The sequence below is a fragment of the Callithrix jacchus genome, chromosome 5, assembly GCF_049354715.1.
Source record: "Callithrix jacchus isolate 240 chromosome 5, calJac240_pri, whole genome shotgun sequence".
Lineage (NCBI taxonomy): Eukaryota > Metazoa > Chordata > Mammalia > Primates > Cebidae > Callithrix > Callithrix jacchus.
This window is the reverse complement of record NC_133506.1, coordinates 130,965,985-130,988,545: the sequence shown is the minus strand read 5'-3', so window position 1 is coordinate 130,988,545 and position 22,561 is coordinate 130,965,985. Positions and strand designations below refer to the sequence as shown.

Genomic DNA, 22,561 nt, shown 5'->3' with positions numbered 1-22,561 from the left:
CTGTCCCACCTTCTGTTTCTCTGCACTCTCTCGGTCTTTTCAGATTCAGTAAAATGGAAGGGAGGAGAGAGAAGGCTCAACACCCTCTTCGGCGGTTTCAGTAGCAGGAGAAAAGGACTTGGTCAGCTGCCCTGGTGGGAAAGGTGAAGTCATCTCCTGAGACCCCTGAGGGTCCTGTGAGAACCCTCGACAGGAAGTGATGGTGGGAACCCAGAGCCTGCAGTGATGGAAAACACACCAGAGTTCTCGAGATTCACAAGTTTATTTCCTATCTGTATTGACAAAAAAAAAAAAAAAAAAAAAAAAAAAAGTCACAGCATTTCAGACTATTTAAACACACAAATAGGAACAGAGGGTACCCACCAGTGACAGCCTCATCCCAAAGGTCCGGATCAAAGGCCACACTGGAGGGTGCGGGTGTCCTCTTGGGCCTCCTCCTCAGCATTCTGTGGCTCCCCACCCCTGGCCTTGCTGACACCCCCAGAGCAGTTATAACTGTGCAGAAAGGAAGCCACTTTAGAGGAGGCCAGGCCCCACCTCACTGTCATGGAAAAAGGCCAGATTCTGAGGAAAAGACAGAATCAGTGCTACTGTGTCATTGCTTGAGGGGTGCTGGGCGCTCCTGGACCTGGCTGGCATCACCTGCGTCCCAGACCTAGGGCAGAGAAAAAGGCAGGCCCCTCCCCGCTTGGCAATACAGGGCAGCACAGAGTGTGGGTCACTGGTCACATGACAGCCCCAGACTGCCACGCAGACCTCTCTGACATGATTAGCCAGACACTCTGAGGGCACAAGGCTTTCAAGCAAGAACACCAGCTTGGTTCCTAAAGGGTGTGGGTGAACAATGCTCCCAGAAATCTGAAAAAAAACAATCGGCCTCAGAATCTTGGAGCGCTGGAACAATACAGTTGTCATTGGGTTGCAGCGAGGAGGGAAACTTGGTGAACACCAGCCCCCCAGAGGGCGGAAATATCACTCCCATTGCCCAGAGTGTGTGGCTTGGGGCTCAATTGCAGTCTTTTCACAGGGGCAAATGGGGAATCTGAGAAGAGGAACGAAGGAAATGGCGCCCTTAGGAGGTTCTGGACATTAGTGTCTGTCTGTCCACCAGGCCTCCTTGCTGAACCTGGTGAGAAAGCTGGGGTTGGGACTAGGAGCCCCAGCCCGCTGATGATCAGGCATGTCCCAGGAAAGCAGACAGGCACAAGACCCCAATGCAAGCTGCTTTCCTCCTGTCAGTCTGATGTTACTCACTGGACCTGGCCAAGGAGCACCTCTTCCAAAGTCCTCCCTCCTCCTCGGCTCAGAGCAGTCCTTCCCGCAATTACTACTTTCCTTGGCTACATCTAAATCGCTAAATCTTTTTTTTTTTCCCTGAAAGATATGACTGTATGGATGCCTGTGACTCTTTTGAAGGGGTGGCTGCTTTTACTGATGGCGGCAGTTCATCTAACATTTGCTGTAAAATGTGGCACACAGGTGTGTAGACACTGATGTGTCAGCAGAAACCCCTGTATACTGGGTTCTGTGCTATGCTACAGATACAGAGAAACAAGGACAGTGAGGTCCTAGGGAAAAGTTAAGCCATCTGGGCATGGTTAGGTCAGAAGCTAAAAACATTTGGCATAGTCTACAGTCATTTCCAGAAATTACTACCCAGACGCACCTGGCAAGCAGGTGCACTGTGGAGCAGAGGAAGGTGGGCAGGAGAGCCTGGCTCGAGGCGGCTTTCACAGGAGCAGTTCCCAGAGCCCCTTCCCCGTGCCATCTGCTATGCTACTGAGTTATCAGGGTCAGACAGGGTCCCCTGGCTTCACTGCATTCCATGACTGCTCAGCAAGACCCGGACGCTCGGAGAGAAAAGTGTGGACACAAGCTCTGCAGACACAGCCCAAAGGAGAGCGCTGCTGCCCTGGATCCTCGCCAGTGTGGCATTCCAGAATAGGAAGTAATGGTGAGGGAAGGTCAGAGACACAGGGGGTCCTCAGGCTGTCTAGCACACATATACACACCACTGGGTACAGCACAGAGGGGAGCAGGTTTGTCAAGGTCAGAAACCAAGAAGACACAAATATTGCACATCCAGTCAAGGCATTTCCAAGAGACAGTCACAGAAATAACTCTTTGAGATACAACAACGTAACACATTTGGCAACTTTCAAAGAAATAGCCTTCCCCACCCCAAGCCATCAAAAGGTCCGTTAAGTCCCTTCATCTTTGGTCCAGTAGAAAAAGCCAGGGAAGGTAACAGGGTCAATGGGGGCAAGAGGAGGCTGCAGGTGCAGTTCCATCAGCTCCCTAAAGCTCCCACTTGGCTGGCTGACTCAGGGCAGGATGCTGCCTGTCTCAAACCTCCTACCGGAGGGAAAGCAAGCTCTCCGGAGGGTCCCGGCAGCTGGAGAAAACTGAGGCAAAGCTGCACGTGGTGGCAGCTGAGAGCCCCAAATCCAGAGAAATGATCAACACAATAAAGGACACCCCATCCTCCCTTTCCTTGGAGACTCTATTCATGGGAATGTGGTGTGCTATGGCATCTCTATGCTTTACCTAAAACCTCAACTCAACAAATTGCAGCTAGAACCCTTTGCATCTGCTGCAGGTCTTTGAGGGTGCACAGGAGGGGCAGTGTTCCAAAGCAGCTGCTAACATCCAATGTGGCACACATCGGGTGAAACCATGGCACGGGCAGGAACAATCCTCTTTCCTTTGCTCCACCTTCCTAAAAGTACAGGCCATTTCCCTCATCCCCCAGATTCCCAAAAGGCTCTGACTGGGAACCCAGCCCAGCCGCTGTTGTAAAGATCTGTTCTAACACTGGCTAAGAAAATGAAAACAGGTTTCTGAAAAGGTATTCTGCAGCCAGAAATCGCATCTGTCTTCGGAGTCCTGTGGGTGGGGAGGGAGTTCCTTTAGTTTTGACCAGAACACTTCTTTATAGGGGGCCAGGCTCAGCAGTGCTTTGCAGTGGCTCAGTCACTGGACAGGAGCAAGGTTTCACTTCACAGAGGGGCTCTGCTGACTGCTCTCCTGAAGGTCTGGAGTTTCAGGGTCTTAGTTTACATCCGTGATCCTCTCTCCTGCAGAATCTGAAAGTTGGAGACAGGGGAGAGGCTGAGGCAGCTGAGGGAAAAGAGAGAGACGTTGGGGGCTGCTTTCCACTGGACCCAGTGAGCGGCATGACAGTCCTGTCATCCCAGGAAGCGAGCAGGGGTGCAGCCTCAGCCTCACCCGCAGTGCTTTGGTGCGAAACACTCTCTTGCTGGACACAGCTGGGTCTGAAGCTTATGTGCTGCTGGACCAAAGCTTTGCCAGCCTAAAGGGAGTGGTTCCAGTTTACCTGGTATCCGCCATTTAGAAGCTGCGCGCGCGCGTGTGTGTGTGGTGAGGCGGGTGCATGGTGGAGGGAAAAGAAACAGTGTCAAACAATTTTCCAGGAACTTAAGGAAGGTAAAGGTCACAAAGGTAAGAAAACACCCTTTTTCTCCTGAGGCAGTGAAAAAACAACAGTTTTAAAGAATAAAGGCAAAATTCTTTCCAAGTCTGAGTTCAGAATTCCTACCCTGTAGTAATTAGTGGTAACCAGCTTTTCTTTTCATTGATTTGGCAGAGGATGGAGAAAGCCTATCCTTTTTAGGTTCCTATTTCCTAACTAAAAACCCGTCAGTGCTCTGTAAATCCCAATTTCAATTACACAGTCAAAACCAACAAAACGAGGGGAAAACACCACGCTGGCTCTAGAAGGCCAGGGAAGAAGTAAGGAGCAAGAGTTCAGGAAAAGGCCACAGAGGGGCTGCGAACAAGCAGGCCAGAGGCAGCTGCCTGGAGAGGGGTTCCTTACCTTCGCCTTTTCACTCGGCTCTATGACGATGCCATTGGTAGAGTTATTTAGTTCTCTGGAGACAACACAGAGGAATTCTGCCTGATCCTCATTGCCATAGTTATAGGAAGATCCGATGCTGATGAGCTGATGAGCCAAGAATACAGTGAACATGCACACAGCGATCTTACCATAGTAAAGTGCTACACGAATCACTCTTCCTCCAACCGAACTTTTGTTTTACTTCTCAAAGGATAAAGAATTCTCTGGGACCACCAAAGCCCCAGGGTGTAAATGGGCCTGTTCTTCATCAGGGCATCCTCAGTGAGGCTTCCCCCAGGGAAAAGTATGAGCTCCAGTACTGTCCCTTCACCCAAGTTCTGAAGTCCCCCCACAGGCATCGGCCGGATTAACACACGCATGCTCCCTTCATCACACCAAGGGGAAAGACTACGCATCTGTGAACAAAATGGACACGTGTTTCAGTCACACACAGAGCTGGCTCCTCTAGCAGAAGCCGTAGACAGGAGACTGGCACTCAGAAGGCTCTGGAAAGCACCAAGTGAATCACTGATCAGCTACTGGAAGTCATATGGTGCTGGTACTTTTTTTTTTCCAGACAGGGTCTTGCTCTGTCACCCAAGCTGGAGTGCAATGGTGCAATCACAGTTCACTGCAGCCTCTACCTCCTGGGCTCAAGTGATCCTCCCACCTCAGCCTCCTGAGTAGCTGGGACTACAGGTGTGTGCCATGCCTGGCTAATTCTTTTATTTTTCATAAAGAAGGGGTGGGGTCTCACTATGTTGCCCAGGCTGGCCTCCGAACTCCAGGACTCAAGCGATCCTCCCACCATGGCCTCCCAAAGTGCTGAGATTACAGATGTGAGCCACCGCGTGGTACTTTTAACCTTTTTTGGAAAATTAAATTCAGTACTTAATTCTAAAGGGGAAATATACACGCAGGGGAGCAGCTTGGACAGAGAGTGAGGGTATCCCAGTGAGCAGGCGAAGCCCCATGTGGGTGGCATGGCTGACTGCGGTAAGATGGGGCTCGGGGCACTTCCGCCTAGCTGAAACTGACTTCCTCATCCAGAAGGGAGGCAATGAGAACACCCTCTGTCCTCCCACAGGTCAGTAATAAGATGAGAAATGTAACAAGAAATTATTCATTAGTTTCACAAAGAATCATTTTTAAAAAATCATTTGCTTAAGACCTAATATCAGGAAAGACACTTCTGCAGTGGAGGGCATTAAACTCTTGGCAATGTTTTACAACCCATGCCCAGTAAGAACCAAGCTAACAGCATAGGCAGAGTGGATTTCATGGTGGAAGCTAAGCATGAGGAATAATCAGCACTGGCTCTGAAGGCAGAGACAGCTTTGCACTTGATCTGTAAGATAATACCATTAATGCAAAGTGTGAGTTTTCTTTTAGAAGGTAAGCATCTGGTGAGACAGCTGCTGACCTCTTAAAACTCTACACGTAAGTAGGCATAATCCATATAAAATCATATTTACTCTATTTGCTCTGGCCTTCCTGTGTTTTGAAGGCAACAAGACAACTGAACAAGTCTGCCATCTAATGGAGGAAAACAGTGAAGCTCCTACTGTCAGCTTTGGTTTGATAGCTTAATCATTAACTGGAAGTGGGGAGAAGTGGGGGAAACGGCCGCACCACACTTCCCACGGTGCCCGATCCCTTCCTAGCACAGCTGTTCACCAAGCTCTTCGTGGTGGATTACACAGACATTCAGAACCGAAAAGTTCTGATCCTGGGAAAAGAAATGGAAGGCTTGTTGTTGAATCCCAGTCTCCTTTAGGGACTCATTCTAGAATCCCTGTGAGGGAACACAAACCACCAAAGGGAGGCACTTTGAAGCCTCAAGTGCTCGCTGACTCCCCTGCAAAGTCTGGATGTGAAGCTAAAACATGATGCTCCTCTGCTCCCCCCAATCCTCGTGTGCCACAGAGCAGCAGCGGCCACTGAATCTCTGTTCCCTACTCCTCATGTGCCACGGAGCAGCAGTGCCCATCGAATCTGTTCCCTACTCCTCATGTGCCACGGAGCAGCAGTGCCCACCGAATCTCTGTTCCCTACTCCTCATGTGCCACGGAGCAGCAGCGCCCACCGAATCTCTGTTCCCTACTCCTCATGTGCCACGGAGCAGCAGCGCCCACCGAATCTCTGTTCTCTACCCCTCATGTGCCACGGAGCAGCAGCGCCCACTGAATCTCTGTTCCCTACTCCTCATGTGCCACGGAGCAGCAGTGCCCACTGAATCTCTGTTCCCTACTCCTCATGTGCCACAGAGCAGCAGCGCCCACTGAATCTCTGTTCCCCCAACTCCTCATATACCACTGACCAGCAGTGCCCACTGAATGGCTCTTTGCCCATGTTTTGGAAAATAATCCCACCTGGCCCTACCCATCTCCCAGGGTTATTAACTGGCTGTTCACGGTGACTGTTCAAAGAGCTGAAGACCTGGTGAATGGGGTCTGGGGTGGCTGCTCTGTAAGAGATGTACCTGTTCGAATTTCCAACCGTCGGACATTGTGGAGACCATCTGTGTGAGCTCTTCTTCTTGACACTGCAGGACTCTGTACACATGTTTCACGGGGCCCTGCAACGACCAGGCATAGACTGAGAACATCAAGGGCACCACAGTTTGCAGGTGCCCCGAGGGGCTCTTCAAATGAATCAACATTGGAAAGGAGTTTGCTTGGAAATCTTTTCTTGGCAGCCACCCACTTACCCCTTTTACAAATAGTACTGTGGCATTTCTATTCCCCCCACTCTTTAAAAAATGTTTTTCTTTTTAAATGACCACAAGCCAGGATACTGTGGCTTTTCAATAAAAAGTTGTCCAAGGAAAGAAAGGAAAAAAAGGTAAAATAATTCTGTTCTTCAGAGGGATGAATGATTGAGCAACTATGCTGATGAACTTAGATTTAATCCATTTCCCCAAGTCAAAAATAAGGTAAAATTAGTATTATTATTATTAGTTTTTGAGATGGAGTCTTGCTTTGTCACCCAGGCTGGAGTGCAACAGTGTGATCTCGGCTCACTGCAACCTCTGCCTCCTGGGCTCAAGAGATTCTCCTGCCTCAGCCTCCCGAGTAGCTGCGATTACAGGCGCCCACCACCATGCCCGGCTAATTTTTGTATTTTTGGTATAGAGACGGGCTTTCACCACATTAGTCAAGCTGGTCTCGAACTCTTGATCTCAGGTGATCTGCCTGCCTCAGCCTCCCAAAGTGCTGGGATTACAGGTGTGAGCCACTGCGCCCAGCCCAATTGTTTTATAGTACAAAATGTAGAGTATCACAAAAGATCTGTGATGTTGGCCACAGTTGTCAAAGTCCCAGTTATTTAAGATGCCATTATATTGCCTCTTTTCTTCTCTCTTCCAAAGTAAACCACTGGTGCTCTCAAATGCACCAAGAGCAATCACCTGAAAAAAATACTATTATAAGAAATAGAAGGTTGGGTATGGTGATTCATGCTTGTAATTCCAGCACTTCCGGAGGCTGAGGCAGGTGGATCACCTGAGGTCAGGAGTTCGAGACCAGCCTGGCCAACACAGGGAAATCCTGTACCTGGTAAATATACAAAAATTAGCCCACCTAATGTAGAGCCTGCAGTGAGCTGAGATTACACCACTGCATTCCAGCCTGGGCAACACAGCGAGACTCCATCTCAAAAAAAAAAAGGAAAAAGAAATAGGAAAGTAGTTAGGTGGCAGCCACTAAGAGCTAAGAACAAAGGTGGGGTCGAGGCCCACATCTTGGGCTTGGCTTGAATGCTGCATGTGTGAAGGGCTACAGGTAAATTCAAAGAGATAACGTGTCTGAAAATCCACACACACAAAATAAAATAAAATTAAAAAAGGAAACAAAATGATAATCCACACATGGCCAACTTCACCTTACAGCCATGTACGACAAGTGCCAAAGAGGGTGTCTTTGAACAATATCAAATTCATTTTCAGTTTCATTACATAAAAAGAACAAATGGAAAGATCAGCTAAGATCAAAAAGGTCTTGACATTCCTAGAACAAAAAGCTTCCAAAGGGGTATGAATCCACAAGGCTTCAGAATCTACAAGAAGAATAAATTTAATTGTGGTTATCAAATAGAAATCTTACAATGTTCTCTAGGAATTAGCTGATGACGAGGAAGGGAGAATGTTCAGGTACCACGATTTGAATCATTTCAAATTACAAAATTCAAATCCATCAAAATTTACAGTAAGCAGTCATTTTTTAGAATGTGGAAAATTGAAGATAAGACTAGATTACCAAAATGTCTAAACTATTAAATATCTACAATAGTAAAAGATACCACATAAATGTAAGATACCAAAGAGACTGGTGACAGTGGATCACATTTCAAGTAATAATCTGCAAACCAACTACAAAGCCACCTTTGAACATCAAAAAGGAGCCTTTCAGCTGTAAGCCAGATGGAAGAACTCAATAAATGAATGAGCCCTTCTCTTCACCTTTGCAAACTGCTGGAGAAAGTGGATAAGAAAGTTAATTTTTCATCTTTAGTGTCAGTTACTCATCCAGATATTCCATTTAGAGCCAGAAAACTTTTTTTTTTTTTTTTGAGATGAAGTCTCACTCTGTTGCCCAGGCTGGAGTACAGTGGTGCCATCTCAGTTCATTGCAACCTCCACTATCTTGGTTCAAGTGGTTCTCCTGCTTTATCCTCTAGAGTAGCTGGAATTACATGTGTCCGCTACCACAGCCGGCCAATTTTTGGTAGAGACACGGTTTCACCATGTTGGCCGGCTGGTCTTGAACTTCTGACATCAAGTGATCCACTTGCCTCAGCCTCTCAGAGTGCTGGGGTTACAGGCGTGAGCCACCGCACCTGGCCTAGAGCCAGAAAACTTTGAAACATGAAATCTAACACAAAAAGAACAGGCATTATTTTTTACTTTTAAAAAGAAATTTATGCCAGGCATGGTGGCTCATGCCTGTAATCCCAGCACTTTGGGAGGCCCAGGTGGATCACTTGAGCTCAAGGAGTTTAACACCAGCCTGGCCAATACGGTGAAACTCCATCTCTATGCACTCTAGCCTGGGTGACAGACGGAGGCTTTGTCTCAAAAATAAAAAAGAAAAAAATTAAAGAAATGTACTGCCTTCTTAATGGCAGGAAAATTCTGTGCTGCAATGGATTACACCTAAAGCATCTACCACCAGTATCTCATAGGATAAGAGGCAATTATGCTACAAGACAGGCAGTCATGGTGGAGTAAGACTCTGCCCTCTCTTACTGTTAATCTGTAGCTGCAGTTTCTTTCTTTTTTTTTTTTTTCCTAATTTTCCCAAGACCTCTTAATTCCAAAGTTGTAGTTTCTTAAAACAGAGTTTAAACGCATGAAAGAGAGGGTCTATTCTTCTGGCTAGACTTCAAGCTTCTTGAGGGCAAGGACTTTCAATTACTTACAGAATCCCAAGGGCCTAATAGAAGCTATTATGGCCATTCAAACACATGATGAATGGCAAGATGTAAAATAGGTATGCCCTAACACCTTTCCTCTAAATAGGTGGGCAAATTCCCTTTCACTCTTGTTACTAAATGTGAGTTAATATAAAAATCAAGGCCAGGCACAGCTCACACCTGTAATCCCAATAACTTGGGAGGACAAGGTGGGTGGACTACTGGAGTCCAGGAGTTTGAGATCAGCCTGGTCAACAAAGCGCAACCTCCTCTCTACCAAAAATACAAAAAATTGGCCAGGCATGGTGGCTTGCACCTGTAGTCCCAGTTACTCAGGAGGCTGTGGTGGGAGAATCACCTGAGCCTGCAAAGTAGGAGCTGTATGTGACTCCATCATGTGCTAAAGGCTTGTCTCCATAGAGAGTGGCCAAGAGGTGGAACCAAGACCTCTACAGTCTTTAGGAGGGAGACCTACTCGATCAGAGAGAATAGGTTGTGGACCTTAAGTGCCCTGGGCGCCTCCTCCTGCCATCTGGTGAGCAGCCACAATCTTCTCATTCTACTGGGACATAGGCCTATTCTGTTTTCTTTGCTGTTTCTTCTTTCCTGTTTTCTCCTGTGCAGTTTGGCTGAGTGTGCATTCCCTGCATTGCGAACAGACAGTGCTCCACACAGATAAGGGGAAAGGCATCCTTTTCAAATCACAGACAACCAACAGAGGGCCACTTGAGACATCCCCCCCTTAACAGGTCCAAACACATTACTTGTGAAGTTCTGTTCTCATTGTCCCGTATCCTTTCCTTAACCAGCCGCACAAGGGATGCAATGTTGTAAAACTCCGCTTCCTCCAGCACACCTGGAACAAGGACCAAACCGCAGTCAGACAGGTGTGTGAGTTTGCAGGAAAGCACCAAGGAGAGGCTGAAGGTTACATGCTTGCTAAAAACTGCTTTATTTATTTATTTACTTACTTACTTATTTTTTGAGACAGAGTCTCACTGTCACCCAAGCTGGAGTGCAGTGGTGGGATCTCGGCTCACTGCAACCTCCGCCTCCTGGGTTCAAACGATTCTCTTGCCTCAGCCTCCTGAGTAAGTGGGACTACAGGTGCGAGCCACCATGTCAGGCTAATTTTTTTATGTTTTTCTCCCCTAGATGGAGTTTCACTCTTGTTGCCCAGGCTGGAGTGCAATGGCGTAATCTCGGCTAACCATAGCCTTCACCTCATGGGTTCAAGCGATTCTCCTGCCTCAGCCTCCCGAGTAGCTGGGAGTACAGGTGCCCACCACCAGCTAATTTTTTAAATTTTTAGTAGAGATGGGGTTTCATCATGTTGGCCAGGCTGGTCTCAAACTCCTGACCACAGGTGATCTGCCTGCCTTGGCCTCCCAAAGTGCTAGGATTACAGATGTGAGCCACTGCGCCTGGCCAATTTTTGTATTTACAGTAGAGCTGGGGTTTTGTCACATTGGCCAGGCTGGTCTCAAACCCTCGACCTCGGGTGATCCGCCCATCTTGACCTGCCAAAGTGCTGGGATTACAGGCACGAGCCACAGCTCCTGGCCTAAAAACAGCATTATTTAAATGCAAATCTAATCTCTCTCCTTCTGCCTAGGAAATCTCTCTTTGCTATTTTCGGTATGCCCATGACCTTTTCTCCAACATAAATTAGTCAAACGCCAGGGTATGCTCTGCTCACTCCATTTCAACCCTCTTTCCTCTACCTGGCACCTGGTAGCTGCAGGATACCTTTCCCATATGTCACTTAGTTCCTGGAGCTAGTCATGTTGGACACCTCCTGAACTTGATATTTATGCCCAATTTGCCTTCAAGAAAACTGGGGTGGTGGGGGTGGAGGTGTGTGTACAAATTTATGTGGACCAAAATTAATAGGATCCTAATCATTTAAACAACATAAGCTGGGTGCGGTGGTGCACACCTGTAATCCCAGCACTTTGGGAGGCCGAAGTGGGTGGATCATGAGGTCAGAAGTTCAAGACTAGCCTGGCCAACATGGTGAAACTCCGTTTCTTCTAAAAAAAATAATAAATAAATAAACAAAACATAAAAGGCAATCACTGAAAGACTCCCATGCAAAATTAATTCAAAGACCTTAGGATAACTATAAGATGTGTGATCTCACAGGAACAAATTTGATATAAAGGCCATTATTAGGACAACTAACAAAATAAGCTGTATATAAAAGTATCAATATTAAATTTCCTGAGTTTGATAACTGTACTGTCTGTGGTTATATAAGAGAATATCCTTGTTCTTGGGAAATCATACAAATATTAAGGGGTAAAATCTGCAATTTATTCTTAAATGGTTTAGAAATAAGACTTGTGGGCTGGGCGCAGTGGCTCATGTCTATAATCCTAGCATTTTGGGAGGCTGAGGTGGGTGGATCACCTGAGGTCAAGAGTTCAAGACCAGCCTGGTCAACATGGCGAAACGCCATCTTTAAAGAAAAAAGAATTGTGGTGGGAGAGGTAAGAGGATGGGGGAGTAAGAGGAGAAAAGAGAGGACGAAGGACAATGAAAATATGATTTAAAAAAAAAAAGCTGGGTATGATGGCTCTCACCTGTAATCCCAGCTACTCAGGAGACTGAGGCAGGAGGATCACGTGAGGCCAGAAGTTTGAGACCAGCCTGGGCAAGACAGCAAGACTCTGACTCTTAAACAAACAAACAAACAAAATTTCTCCAAACCCCAAATATGACAAAAATAACATAGAAAATTGGTTAATCTGGGATAAAGGGAGTTCTCTGTGTTATTCTTACTCTTTTCTCTAAGTTTTAAATTACTTCAAACTACAGTTTTTTAATTAAAGGCATTAGAAAAGATATTTAACTAAAAGAGGATAATTGAATTGTTTGTAATACAAAGGATAGATGCTTGAGGGGATGAATACTTCATTTTCCATGATGTGCTTATTTCACACAGCATGCTTGTATCAAAACATCTCAGGTTGGGCAATGGAGGCTCAGGCCTGTAATCCCAGCACTCTGGGAGGCTGAGGTGGGTGCATCACCTGAGGTCAGGAGTTGGAGACCAGCCTGGCCAACATGGTGAAATCCTGTCTCTATTAAAAATACAACAAATTAGCCAGGCATGGTGGCACATGCCTATAGTCCCAGCTACTTAGGGGGCTGAGGTAGGAGAATTTCTTGAACCCAGAGGCAGAGGTTGCAGTGAGCTGACATCATGCCAGTGCACTCCAGCCTGGGAAACAGAGGGAGAGTCCATCTCGAAAAGAAAAAAGAAAAGAAAAGAAAAGAAAAATCTCACATACTCCATAAATATATGTACCTACTATATACCCCCCAAAATTAAAAATTCTTTTAAAAAAAAGAAAGAAGATTGCCCACGAGTTGGTAATTGTTGAAGCTGGATAGTGGATGCACGGAATTCACTGTAATATTCCCATTACTTTTGTATGCATTTGAAATATTGTTTAAAAAAAGACATTTAAAAAAAGAGAGGGCAATTTCTCTTTTTACTGGCTGAAACAGAGTTGTTTTGCAGTCACTTCATTAATTAGTACAGCCATTACAAGCTTTCTTACTCAGAGCCAAAGCTCCCAGATCAGGGTGCCCTGGATTTAGGGACAGTCCCCTTTACAACTGAATGCCTTCAGTGGGACCATGCCAAGCCTTGTAGAACGTGGACTAGACCCACTTAGGGTCCCGATGCCCTACAAACCAAAAGATGAGGCAACTGATGATACACCTGACAATGAACTAGAGAATGAATTAGGTCAGCTGCAAACATTTACAGGGAAGCATGAGGCCAGAGTCTTAAAAGAAATGAGGCCAAGCCTTTATTATTTTTGTACAACTGCGAGTTCAAACCAAAATTTAAACTATAAATAACTGAATGTCAGAGAAGTCTTGGTTTTTCCGACTACAGACACTCACTGCTAGCAAACAAATAAATGTAAAAAAAAAAAAAAAAAGGATTGTGACAATTCTAGAGATTTGGAAAGAACCCCTGAAGTTATCCGCAAAGCTGAGCTACCTATCTTCCTTCTCACCAAGAAGCTGAACAGAGCCTAAGGAGGCTTCCTTAAACATGACTCCCTCAGACAAGCCTGGTAACTGGAGGCTTCCTGTGCAGTTTCATAAACCCGAAACTATACCTGCACGTGAGCTTGATGAAACTCTCAAACGAAATTTAAATCAGTAAAACAACTTTAAAGATTCGACTTGAATTTTGAAAACCCCCATTGCAAACAGTCCTCTTACCTTCTTCTGCCAACTCCTTAGTAATGATGAGTTTCCCATGGCGGAGGTAGTTTAGGATAGGACCAAAGTAGGTGGGGTCCCTGTCAATCAGATATGCCCCCGTCTCATCCTGTCAACCAAACACAAGGGTATCATTGTAGAGCTTTGAGGAGCATTTTAAACAAAGGCAGGACAGGGTTTCACCATCTTTGTCAGCGCTCCAAGACAACAATTCATTCCATCAGCTAAAAAAATTTTAGTGATGGCAAGTTTTGCTACACATTTGCTTATCACAAAATATTGGTAAGAAAGCCAGCTTTATACATCTTGTACATGAACATCATCTTAGGTAGGGTGTTACAGACACACGGTCATACTCATTTAGGTGTTTACTTACTGGCTGGAATTCGAAAATCTTTGCCTGGACAATAATTACAATGACAAACATTGTTCTGTAGAGTGTCTGTTATTAAGAAAGGGGGAAATGTCAGAGCTGTGTAATTGAAGTCTTTGCTTGAAATGGACATTCTGACTTCTCCACTGCCCCTGAACTGCATTCCTAATTCTAAGAAAACCTCTGTGTAGCTGGCAATGCTCCTGAGCTCAAGGCCAACATCAGTGGGAGTTTGCACTGCCAGCTGTAATCTCACACACCCCAGCTCTGTGCCCAGAGGAAGCTTGGTACTGCCAGGACTTGGCTCTGAGTAGCTTTAATCCTACTCATCTTTACAGTAAAAGGAACAAGAAGAAACTGCTTCTATTACCACAAGGAAGATATAGGGTAGATAAAAATAATTCCTTTATCAGCAAGGGTTTTGAAGTCTCTTTAAAGTTAGGGCAGTATAGGTTTCCATCAATCTGAGATTTCTTAGAGGACAGATGGGAGAGGAATAAACGAAAACAACGGATGTTTATGCAACCCCAGCTCGGTTTTGAGGGGTGACCAGCCGAGTGCTATATGAGAACTTCAAGGTGAACACGTAAAGTTAAAAATAAATAGACACAGTTCAAACTGGAAATGATTTAAGTGTCTTGTCATCTCTCAACCCTTTGGTTAGCAGCCATGCATCTTGCCCACCACCACTCTGAGATTTTCATTTTCCTTCTGTCTTAGCCGGTTAGCCTAGATTTGCAACGGCAAACGGTAACCTCTTTCCAAAAAACGCATTTGATCTAAATATGGACCTAAACCAGTCACTGTTACCAGACAAAAGTTCTGCGACCAGGACTATAGGAAAGCAGTATGGTATCACAAGAAGCACTTCCTGCAGCTGTCGAAGCCCAACTTGGCAGAGGGGTCCGAGAGGAAGTCTGAAAAAGCTACAAGGATGCCTGAGCTCAACCTGACCCAGTTCTGGATGCATCTGGCACCGGCAGTGGGGGGCTGAAGAAGAGCCAGGGAAAACTCAGGCAGATCTCAGTGGGATGTCAGGGGCAGAGAATATGGAGAAGGGGTGTGGAGTGCGTTCTTGTGGGTGCGAGTGGGGGCAGTGTGGGAAGGAGTCTCAGAGAACGAACGGTGGGGTCAGGGAGAAAGCCGGAATGTGCCTGAACAGGGGAGAGAATGGGAAGAGGGAGGTCCCTCTGAGGCCCCTGCGCGTAGCGTGGGAGGCAGGCGGAGGTGGGGGTCCAGGCCTGAGGGGGCTGCCTGTGAGGAGCGTGTCTCAGGCCTCTGGGGACGGATCTAGGAGGAATGACGGGGTTCAAAGGCCCGGGGGCGCGCCCGAGGGCGGGGCACACCTTGTCTGAGTCCAGCTCCGGGTCCTCCTGGCAGCAGAGGCGGCAGAGGAAAGACTTGGGTTCCCGGCCTAAGGTCTGTCTGGTGGTCACGAAGTAGGTGCCTCCCACGTTCAGCCTGACCCAGCGGGCCGCGCCGCCGCCCCCTACCCGCTCTGGGGGTCCGGGACCTGGCTCCAGTGGCTGCGCGACGGCGGCGGCCGGGCGGCCGTGCCCGCGGGGCGTGGGGCCAGCCTGGCGTGGGCTGGGAGGCCCGCGGACTGGGCCGCCTCCGTCGCCCACCCCACTCCCGCCGCCCCCTCCCAGCCCCGCCATCGCCGGGTCCAGCTGCAGCTCCGCCATCTTGGGCCACCGCCGCCGCCGTCGCCGCTGCCCGCGCGCAGCCGGGCTGGCCCATTTCTCGGCAGGGAGAGCCGGGCCGGCCCATCGGCGGGGGTGGGGCAGGGGGGAGAGGGACGGGAGCGCCCCCAACCAGCGCCCGGGGACCCGCGCGGCGGAGGCGCTCTGCCCGCCCCCGGGGCGAGACTTCCGAAACCAGCCCTCATTTCTATTGGCTGATATGCGAAATAAGGCCCACCCCCTTGGCTTTGGGGTTGGCTGAGGGAAGACCTTCCGGTGACCCACTTCCGTTACTTGCTGCTGTGGACGATAGGCAGCTGGGGTCGGTGAAGGTGAGTGGGGCTGCGGGCGTTGGATCCCATCCCTGGAGTTCTCCTTTGCTCTGCCCCCTCCAAGCCTCACACTGACCCTTGTCATACATACCTCGTCAGGGACGCCGGGCCCTCGGGTTGCTCCGCTGGCAGAGTGCCCTTTGTGTAGCTGCCGCGCCTCTCCTCGCTATCCCTTCCTCACCCCTCCCGGGCGCGGGGTCACCGGGGCCCGGCTGTGTCCCGGGCGCCGCTGATTTAGGCTTTGCCATAAGTCGTGGCTCGCGCAGTCCGCTCCCAGCGCGGCAGACTTCAATAGTCTTGTTGGGGGACTGGGGAAACGTTACGCAGGTGTTGACTTGCCAAGGGACGCTCAGCGGGCTGCAGGGCTGCGCACTTCCCCATCCTCCGGTGGCTTCCAGGATTCGAACGGGTAGAGCGTTCAGGGCTTCTCAAATGCAGGGTTCAGTTACTCATTCAGGAAAGATTTATTGAGCATCTCCTATGCTCATGACCTGTTCTAGGTGCTGGGGATTAAGCAATAGATTTTCTTTTTTTTTTCAGACGGAGTTTCGCTCCTGTTGCCCAGGCTGGAGTGCCATGGTGCGATCTCCGCTCACCGCAACCTCCGCCTCCCAGGTTCAAGCGATTCTCCTGCCTCAACCTCCCCAGTAGCTGGGATTACAGGCATGCGCCACCACACCCAGCTAATTTTGTATTTTTAGTAGACATGGCGTTTCTCCATATTGGTCAGGCTGGTCTCGAACTCCTAACCCCAGGTGATCCACCCAACTGGGCCTCCCAAAGTGCTAGGATTACAGGCGTGAGCCACCTCACCTGGTCTTTTATTTGTTTAATTTTTTGAGACGGGGTCTCACTCTGTTGCCAGGCTGGAGTGCAGTGCTATGATCTCGGCTCACTGGAACCTCCGCCTCCCGGGTTCAAGTGATTCATGTGAAGGCTTGGATGTTCTGAGATTTAAAAGATTCTCTCTAAGAGCTCTTATTTTGTTACTTATTATTTTTCCCAACTGAAAATTCACCTTGAAAAAAAGCCTTGTTTTGATCTGACTTATTTTTCAGGATTCCAAGATGGCTGGGCGAAAACTTGCTCTAAAAACCATTGACTGGATAGCTTTTTGGGAGATCATACCCCAAAACCAAAAGGCCATTGCTAATTCCCTGAAATCCTGGAATGAGATCCTAACCTCCAGGTCAGTATGTTTCTGAGAGGGAACCCCATACTTGCCACTGGATCTAGAAAGGAAACAGTATTGGCCGGGCGCGGTTGCTCATGCTTGTAATCCCAGCATTTTGGGAGGCCAAGGCGGGTAGATCACGAGGTCAAGAGATTGAGACCATCCTGGCCAACATGGTGAAACCCTGACTCTACTAAAAATACAAAATAATTAGCGGGGTGTTGTGGCATGTGCCTGTGGTCCTAGCTACTCGGGAGGCTGAGGTGGAAGAATCGCATGACCTCAGGAGGCGGAGGTTGCAGTGAGCCGAGATTGCACCACTGCACTCCAGCCTGGCAACAGAGCAAGACTCCACCTCAAAAAAAAAGAAAAGAAAAGAAAACAGTATTAAGGAATTACAAATGAATTCTTGAGGCCCTTCTGACAACATATAAAGAAATTCTTGGATTTTTTTTTTTTTGAGAAAGAGTTTCACTCTTGTTGCCCAGGCTGGAGTGCAATGGTGTAATCTTAGCTCACCACAACCTCTGCCTCACGGGTTCAAGCAATTCTCCTGCCTCAGCCTCCTGAGTAGCTGGGATTACAGGCATGGGCCACCATGACCAGCTAATTTTTTTGTATTTTTAGTGGAGATAGGGTTTTTGTGGGTTTCTTCGTGTTGGTCAGGGTAGTCTCGAACTCCCGACCTCAGGTGATCCACCTGCCCCAGCCTCCCAAAGGGCCAGGATTACAGGCGTGAGCCACCATGCCTGGCCAATCCTTGCATTTTCATTATGATCCTAGGAGAGGAAAGTGATGACTCTCCAGGCCATAGAAAGAAGGGATGGGAAATAGTGAATTTTCTACTGCTTATGAACAATCTTAACTTTGCTTTTCCTTGTGAGCAGGTTGGCTGCTTTACCTGAGAATCCACCATCTATTGACTGGGCTTACTACAAGGCCAATGTGGCCAAAGCAGGCTTGGTGGATGACTTTGAGAAGAAGGTGAGACTTCAGATCTCTAAAGCACTGAGCTTGTAATATGCCTGTGTGTGAGGGGGAGCAGGAATGTGAATAATTACATACGCATGACAGTCAGACCCCTAAGGAAGCTTGGGAAAGATGGCAATGGCCAAAGGCCTTGTGGTAGATTTAACTGTAAATAGGTGCAGCGATTTAGACTCTGTCCATTCAGCAGTACAGTGTAGCCTTAATCTGGGAGCCAGAGGGCTTTCTGATTAGAACAGGAGTTTTGACCTGCTCTGTTTCTGACCTGGGCTGGTTCACACCCTCCTTAGGCAACCTGGTGGTCCCTCACTCCCTGGAGGTCACCATATTGATGCCGAAGTTAGTGCAGACACCTGAACGATATCAGAACTCCTGGGCTCAAGCGATCCTCCTGCCTCAGTCTTCCGAGTAGCTGGGACTACAGGCATGTGCCACCATGCCCCAGAGGGCTTTCAAGTTAAATGTTTGCCCACCTCTTGGGTTCCTTTTAGCTTCCTACCTGACTCCCTTTGTAACAAACTAATGTTTCTTCCACTCTTTTCCTGTCCTTTTTCTTTTTTCTTTTTTTTGGAGATGGAGTCTTGCTCTGTTGCCCAGGCTGGAGTGCAGTGGCGTGATCTCAGCTTACTGCAATCTCTGCCTCCCAAGTTCAAGCGATTCTTCTGCCTCAGCCTCCTGAGTAGCTGGAACTAAAGGTATACACCACCACACCCAGCTAATTTTTGGTATTTTTAGTAGAGACTGGGTTTCACCATGTTGGCCAGGCTGGTCTCAAACTCCTAACCTCAAGTGATCTGCCTGCCTCAGCCTCCCAAAGTGCTAGGATCACAGGTGTGAGCCACTGCGCCCAGCCTCCTGTTTGGTTTTTTGAGACAGGGTCTGGCTCTGTTGCCTGGGCTGGAGTGCAGTAGCGCAGTCTTGGCTCACTGCAACCTCTGCCTCCCAAGCTCAAGCCATCGTTTTACCTTAGCTTCCTGAGTAGCTGGGACTACAGGTGCGTGCTGCCACCACACCTGGCCAATTTTTGTAGTTTTTTCTTTTTTGGTAGAGACAGGGTTTTGTCATGTTACCCAGGCTGGTCTCAAACTCCTGGGCTCAGGTGATCCATCTCTCTGCTCCGTTTTTTATTTATTTATTTTTTTTTTGAGTTAGAGTTTCACTCTGTCATTCAGATTGGAGGTAGTGGCGCCATCTCGGCTAACAGCAACCTCTTTCTCCTGGGCTGAAGGCATTCTCCCACCTCAGCCTCCCAAGTAACTAGGACCACAGCACCACCATGCCCAGCTAATTTTTTGTATTTTTGGTGGAGACGGGGTTTCACCATGTTGCCCAGGCTGGTCTTGAACTCCTGAGCTCAGGTGATCCACCCTCCTTGGCCTCCCAAAGTGCTGGTAGTACAGGTGTGAGCCACCACGCCCAGCCTCTGCTCTGTCTTTTTAACTGTCCCTTATAGCTGTAATTTCTCATCCACCTATCCTCCTCTGATACACATCTCAATATCCAGAGTTCATTTGCTTATTCATTCAAAGATGCTTATGGAGGGCCTGCTCTGTGCCAGGCAGTGTTAAGTGCTGGAGCCATAACACTAGGAAGTCTTCTAAGGAGACCAGCCATTATGCAGCGCTGCTTCCACCAGTCAGCCCTCTAGGATTTCATGCAGAAGAGAAATCAGAATTTTTTTTACAATTCAAGGTGCTAAGAGGTCATTTATTTTGGTCATTAAATCCAGCTGTCCTTTTCACAGGAAAAAAATGAAGCTCATTTTAATAAAGAATTGTCTAGGGTTCCCAGTTTGTGATAGGGCTGAGGAGACCCTTGAGTTCCTGTTCCCAGTCTAATATTCTTTCCAATACAATACTTGAGATGCATGCTGGTATCCGCTTGGGACACAGTATGTCTTTCAGTATGGTCTCTAAGGATTAGTAGCTTCCAGCCCTCTTGGGCTCCTGGGTGTGTTGGCGATGACTCACTGTCCTTGTGTTTGTAGTTTAATGCCCTGAAGGTTCCTATACCAGAGGATCCATATACTGCCCTGGTGGATGCTGAAGAAAAAGAAGATGTAAGTAGTTGAGGCTCTTGCTTATTCTGAAATTCTCTTGATCCTCGCAGCTCTATATTATAGCTGGGTTAAGGTGGAGTGAGTTAAATGGAAAAAGAGTTAACAGCCATAAAAAGAAATGGCTTGTCAGTAAATGCAGCAACAGGGACGAATTTCAAAATAATTATGCTGAGTGAAAGAAGCCAACAAGAAAAAGAAGAGTACAGCATATGATTCCATCTTTATAAAACTCAATTCCACAGAAAACTGAATTAAAAAAAAAACAATTCTAGAAAATGCAGCTAATCTACAGTGGCTGCCTGGGGATCGTTGAGAGGAGACACTGCTGGTTTCACAGGTGGATACAAACATCAAAACTTAGCAATGTGTTCTTTAATTATGTGCATTTTATCATACTTCAGATATACCTCAACAAAGCTGTTAAAAACAAGGAGATGGAATTAGAAAATTTATCCAAGTACTATTCAAATACCTAATTGTTTGCTTGAAAGTGCTGAAGGCCAGACTTTGGAACTCAGTGGCTTCACCAGAGATAAATCTGGCTAGGTGCTCAGGTGGCTTGTCCTGACCATTCAGTGACTGGGCCCTATGAAAACACATTCTGTAGGTCTTCTGGGTGAGGAACTTGGAGAAGCAGCCTGGTGCTGCCATCCTAAGCTGGTTTCTTGTATGGGCTTCTGTGTGTTAGGAAAGCTGTGGGTTGCCTCTCAGAGTGAGCGCCCCCTAGTAGTCAGGGTAACCACGGATTCTCCATAGAGCAGTGGGAAAGCAGGAGTGGGTCTTGGGAGGACTCCTACCTTAGCAGCCACTGGGATAGAAGGCAGCCTGGTTTCAGAACTGAATTTCTTTTTTTCTTAAAGGTGAAGTCTTGTGCTGAGTGGGTGTCTCTCTCAAAGGCCAGGGTTGTAGAATATGAGAAAAAGGTAAGGATGATGGGTAGCCATTGCCTATAATACTGTTTCTCTCTTTCATGGTCACACATCTTTCACCTGGTGGCAGGAGCCCGCCTTGGATATTCTGCTTTCCATCTCTGTTTACTTTAACTAACACATTTCCCCTCTTTCCAGATGGAGAAGTATAAGAACTTAATTCCATTTGAACAGATGACCATTGAGGACTTGAACGAAGCTTTCCCAGAAACCAAATTGGACAAGCAAAAGTATCCCTATTGGCCTCACCAACCAATTGAGAATTTATAAAATTGAGTCCAGGAGGAGGCTCTGGCCCTTATATTACACATTCTGGACATTAAAAATAAAAGTAATTATACAGTTCTGGGTATGTCTTCTGTGTGAGTGAGATAGTTTAGCCTCTCTTCTGAGGTGGCGTCACTGGATTTGGGTTTTGTTAAAATGGAAACATGAGCCTAGGGAGGTTTGTTGGGCTGTTTTTCTGACAGACTATGTAGGCACCACTTAGGGAGGCCCCAGGACTACTGAAATGGCAACAGATAACACCAGGGCCTATGGCAGTGTATTTCACTGTGATGTGATAAGGAATTGTTACCTGCTGATTCTCTTCAACTTCCTCTTTGCTTTCAAACCCCTGGTTCCAAGGGAGTGCTCCTGCTTGTCATTATTAAGTCGCAAGAACAGCTGGTCTAAATGGCTAGCTGTAAGAGCAGCTGTTTCGTTTTCTGTGTTCCAGCTTTTGAACATGAAAGTGGTATTAGAAAAGGAAACTTTGGACAGGCACGGTGGCTTATGCCTGTAATCCCAGCACTTTGGGAGACTCAGGCAGGTGGATCACCTGAGGTCAGGAATTGTACACTAACCTGGCCAACATGTGGAAACCCCATCTCTACTAAAAATACAAAAATTAGCCAGGCATAGTGGCTCATGCCCATAATTCCAGCACTTTGGGATGCTGAGGTGGGCGGATCCCCAGGTCAGGAGTTCAAGACTAGCCTGACCAACGTGGTGAAACCTTGTCTCTGATCATCACAGTTCCATTGGGGAGAAAAAAAAAGAAACCTCATCTCTGCTAAAGATACAAAAATTACTCAGACGTGGTGGTGCACACTTGTAATCCCAGCTACTGAGGAGGCTGAGGCAGGAGAATCGCTTGAACCTGGAAGGCAGAGTGAGACTGTCTCAAAAGGGAAACTTTTATGTTGTGAAGTTAACATGCAGCTTTTTGTATTTGAATGTGGAAAATTATTTTAACTTCATCAGTTAAGTTTATTTTATTTATTTATTTCTTTTGAGACGGAGTTTCGCTCTTGTTGCCCAGGCTGGAGTGCAATGGCGCGATCTCAGCTCATGGCAACCTCCGCCTCCTGGGTTCAGGCAATTCTCCTGCCTCAGCCTCCTCAGTAGTTGGGATTACAGGCATGCGCCACCGTGCCCAGCTAATTTTTTGTATTTTTAGTAGAGACGGGGTTTCACCATGTTGACCAGGATGGTCTCGATCTCTTGACCTCCCAAAGTGCTGGG

At 47.4% G+C, this 22,561-nt stretch overlaps 2 protein-coding genes across 7 annotated transcripts; one reads left to right on the top strand and one right to left on the bottom strand.

Annotated features, from left to right (window-relative positions):
* Window positions 1-243: 243 nt before the first annotated feature.
* KCTD2 (potassium channel tetramerization domain containing 2) lies at window positions 244-15,616 on the bottom strand. The gene is made up of 6 exons (XM_035301739.3): window positions 15,239-15,616; window positions 13,520-13,628; window positions 10,036-10,127; window positions 6,342-6,437; window positions 3,839-3,964; window positions 244-3,086 (listed from the first exon to the last, which is right to left on the bottom strand). Exons 1-6 carry the CDS (start codon window positions 15,575-15,577, stop codon window positions 3,057-3,059), a joined length of 792 nt encoding a protein of 263 aa, XP_035157630.1. The 5' UTR covers window positions 15,578-15,616; the 3' UTR covers window positions 244-3,056.
* ATP5PD (ATP synthase peripheral stalk subunit d) lies at window positions 15,230-21,399 on the top strand. 6 transcript variants are annotated; one of them, XM_054256464.2, is made up of 7 exons: window positions 15,850-15,906; window positions 16,447-16,521; window positions 16,965-17,095; window positions 17,968-18,064; window positions 20,055-20,126; window positions 20,987-21,049; window positions 21,194-21,399. In XM_054256464.2, the coding sequence occupies exons 2-7, from the start codon at window positions 16,483-16,485 to the stop codon at window positions 21,323-21,325; spliced, it is 534 nt and encodes a 177-aa protein (XP_054112439.1). In that variant the 5' UTR covers window positions 15,850-15,906; window positions 16,447-16,482; the 3' UTR covers window positions 21,326-21,399. The 6 variants fall into 6 exon arrangements, with proteins under 6 accessions (XP_008995981.1, XP_054112439.1, XP_078230737.1 ...); XM_078374611.1 differs by having other exon boundaries at window positions 16,447-16,569; XM_078374610.1 differs by having other exon boundaries at window positions 16,447-16,661.
* The last annotated feature ends 1,162 nt before the right edge of the window (window positions 21,400-22,561 follow it).

Excerpts from the sequence above, each read along its gene's own strand:
- KCTD2 (XM_035301739.3), bottom strand. The coding sequence starts at position 15,577 with ATGGCGGAGCTGCAGCTGGACCCGGCGATGGCGGGGCTGGGAGGGGGC. Across the intron at positions 13,629-15,238 it reads CGGAGCTGGACTCAGACAAG|GATGAGACGGGGGCATATCT; the intron begins GTGTGCCCCGCC and ends TTTGGTTGACAG. Across the intron at positions 3,965-6,341 it reads ACGGTTGGAAATTCGAACAG|CTCATCAGCATCGGATCTTC; the intron begins GTACATCTCTTA and ends TTGGCTCATCAG.
- ATP5PD (XM_054256464.2), top strand. The coding sequence starts at position 16,483 with ATGGTGCGATCTCCGCTCACCGCAACCTCCGCCTCCCAG. Across the intron at positions 17,096-17,967 it reads AATGAGATCCTAACCTCCAG|GTTGGCTGCTTTACCTGAGA; the intron begins GTCAGTATGTTT and ends CCTTGTGAGCAG. Across the intron at positions 18,065-20,054 it reads TGGATGACTTTGAGAAGAAG|TTTAATGCCCTGAAGGTTCC; the intron begins GTGAGACTTCAG and ends TTGTGTTTGTAG.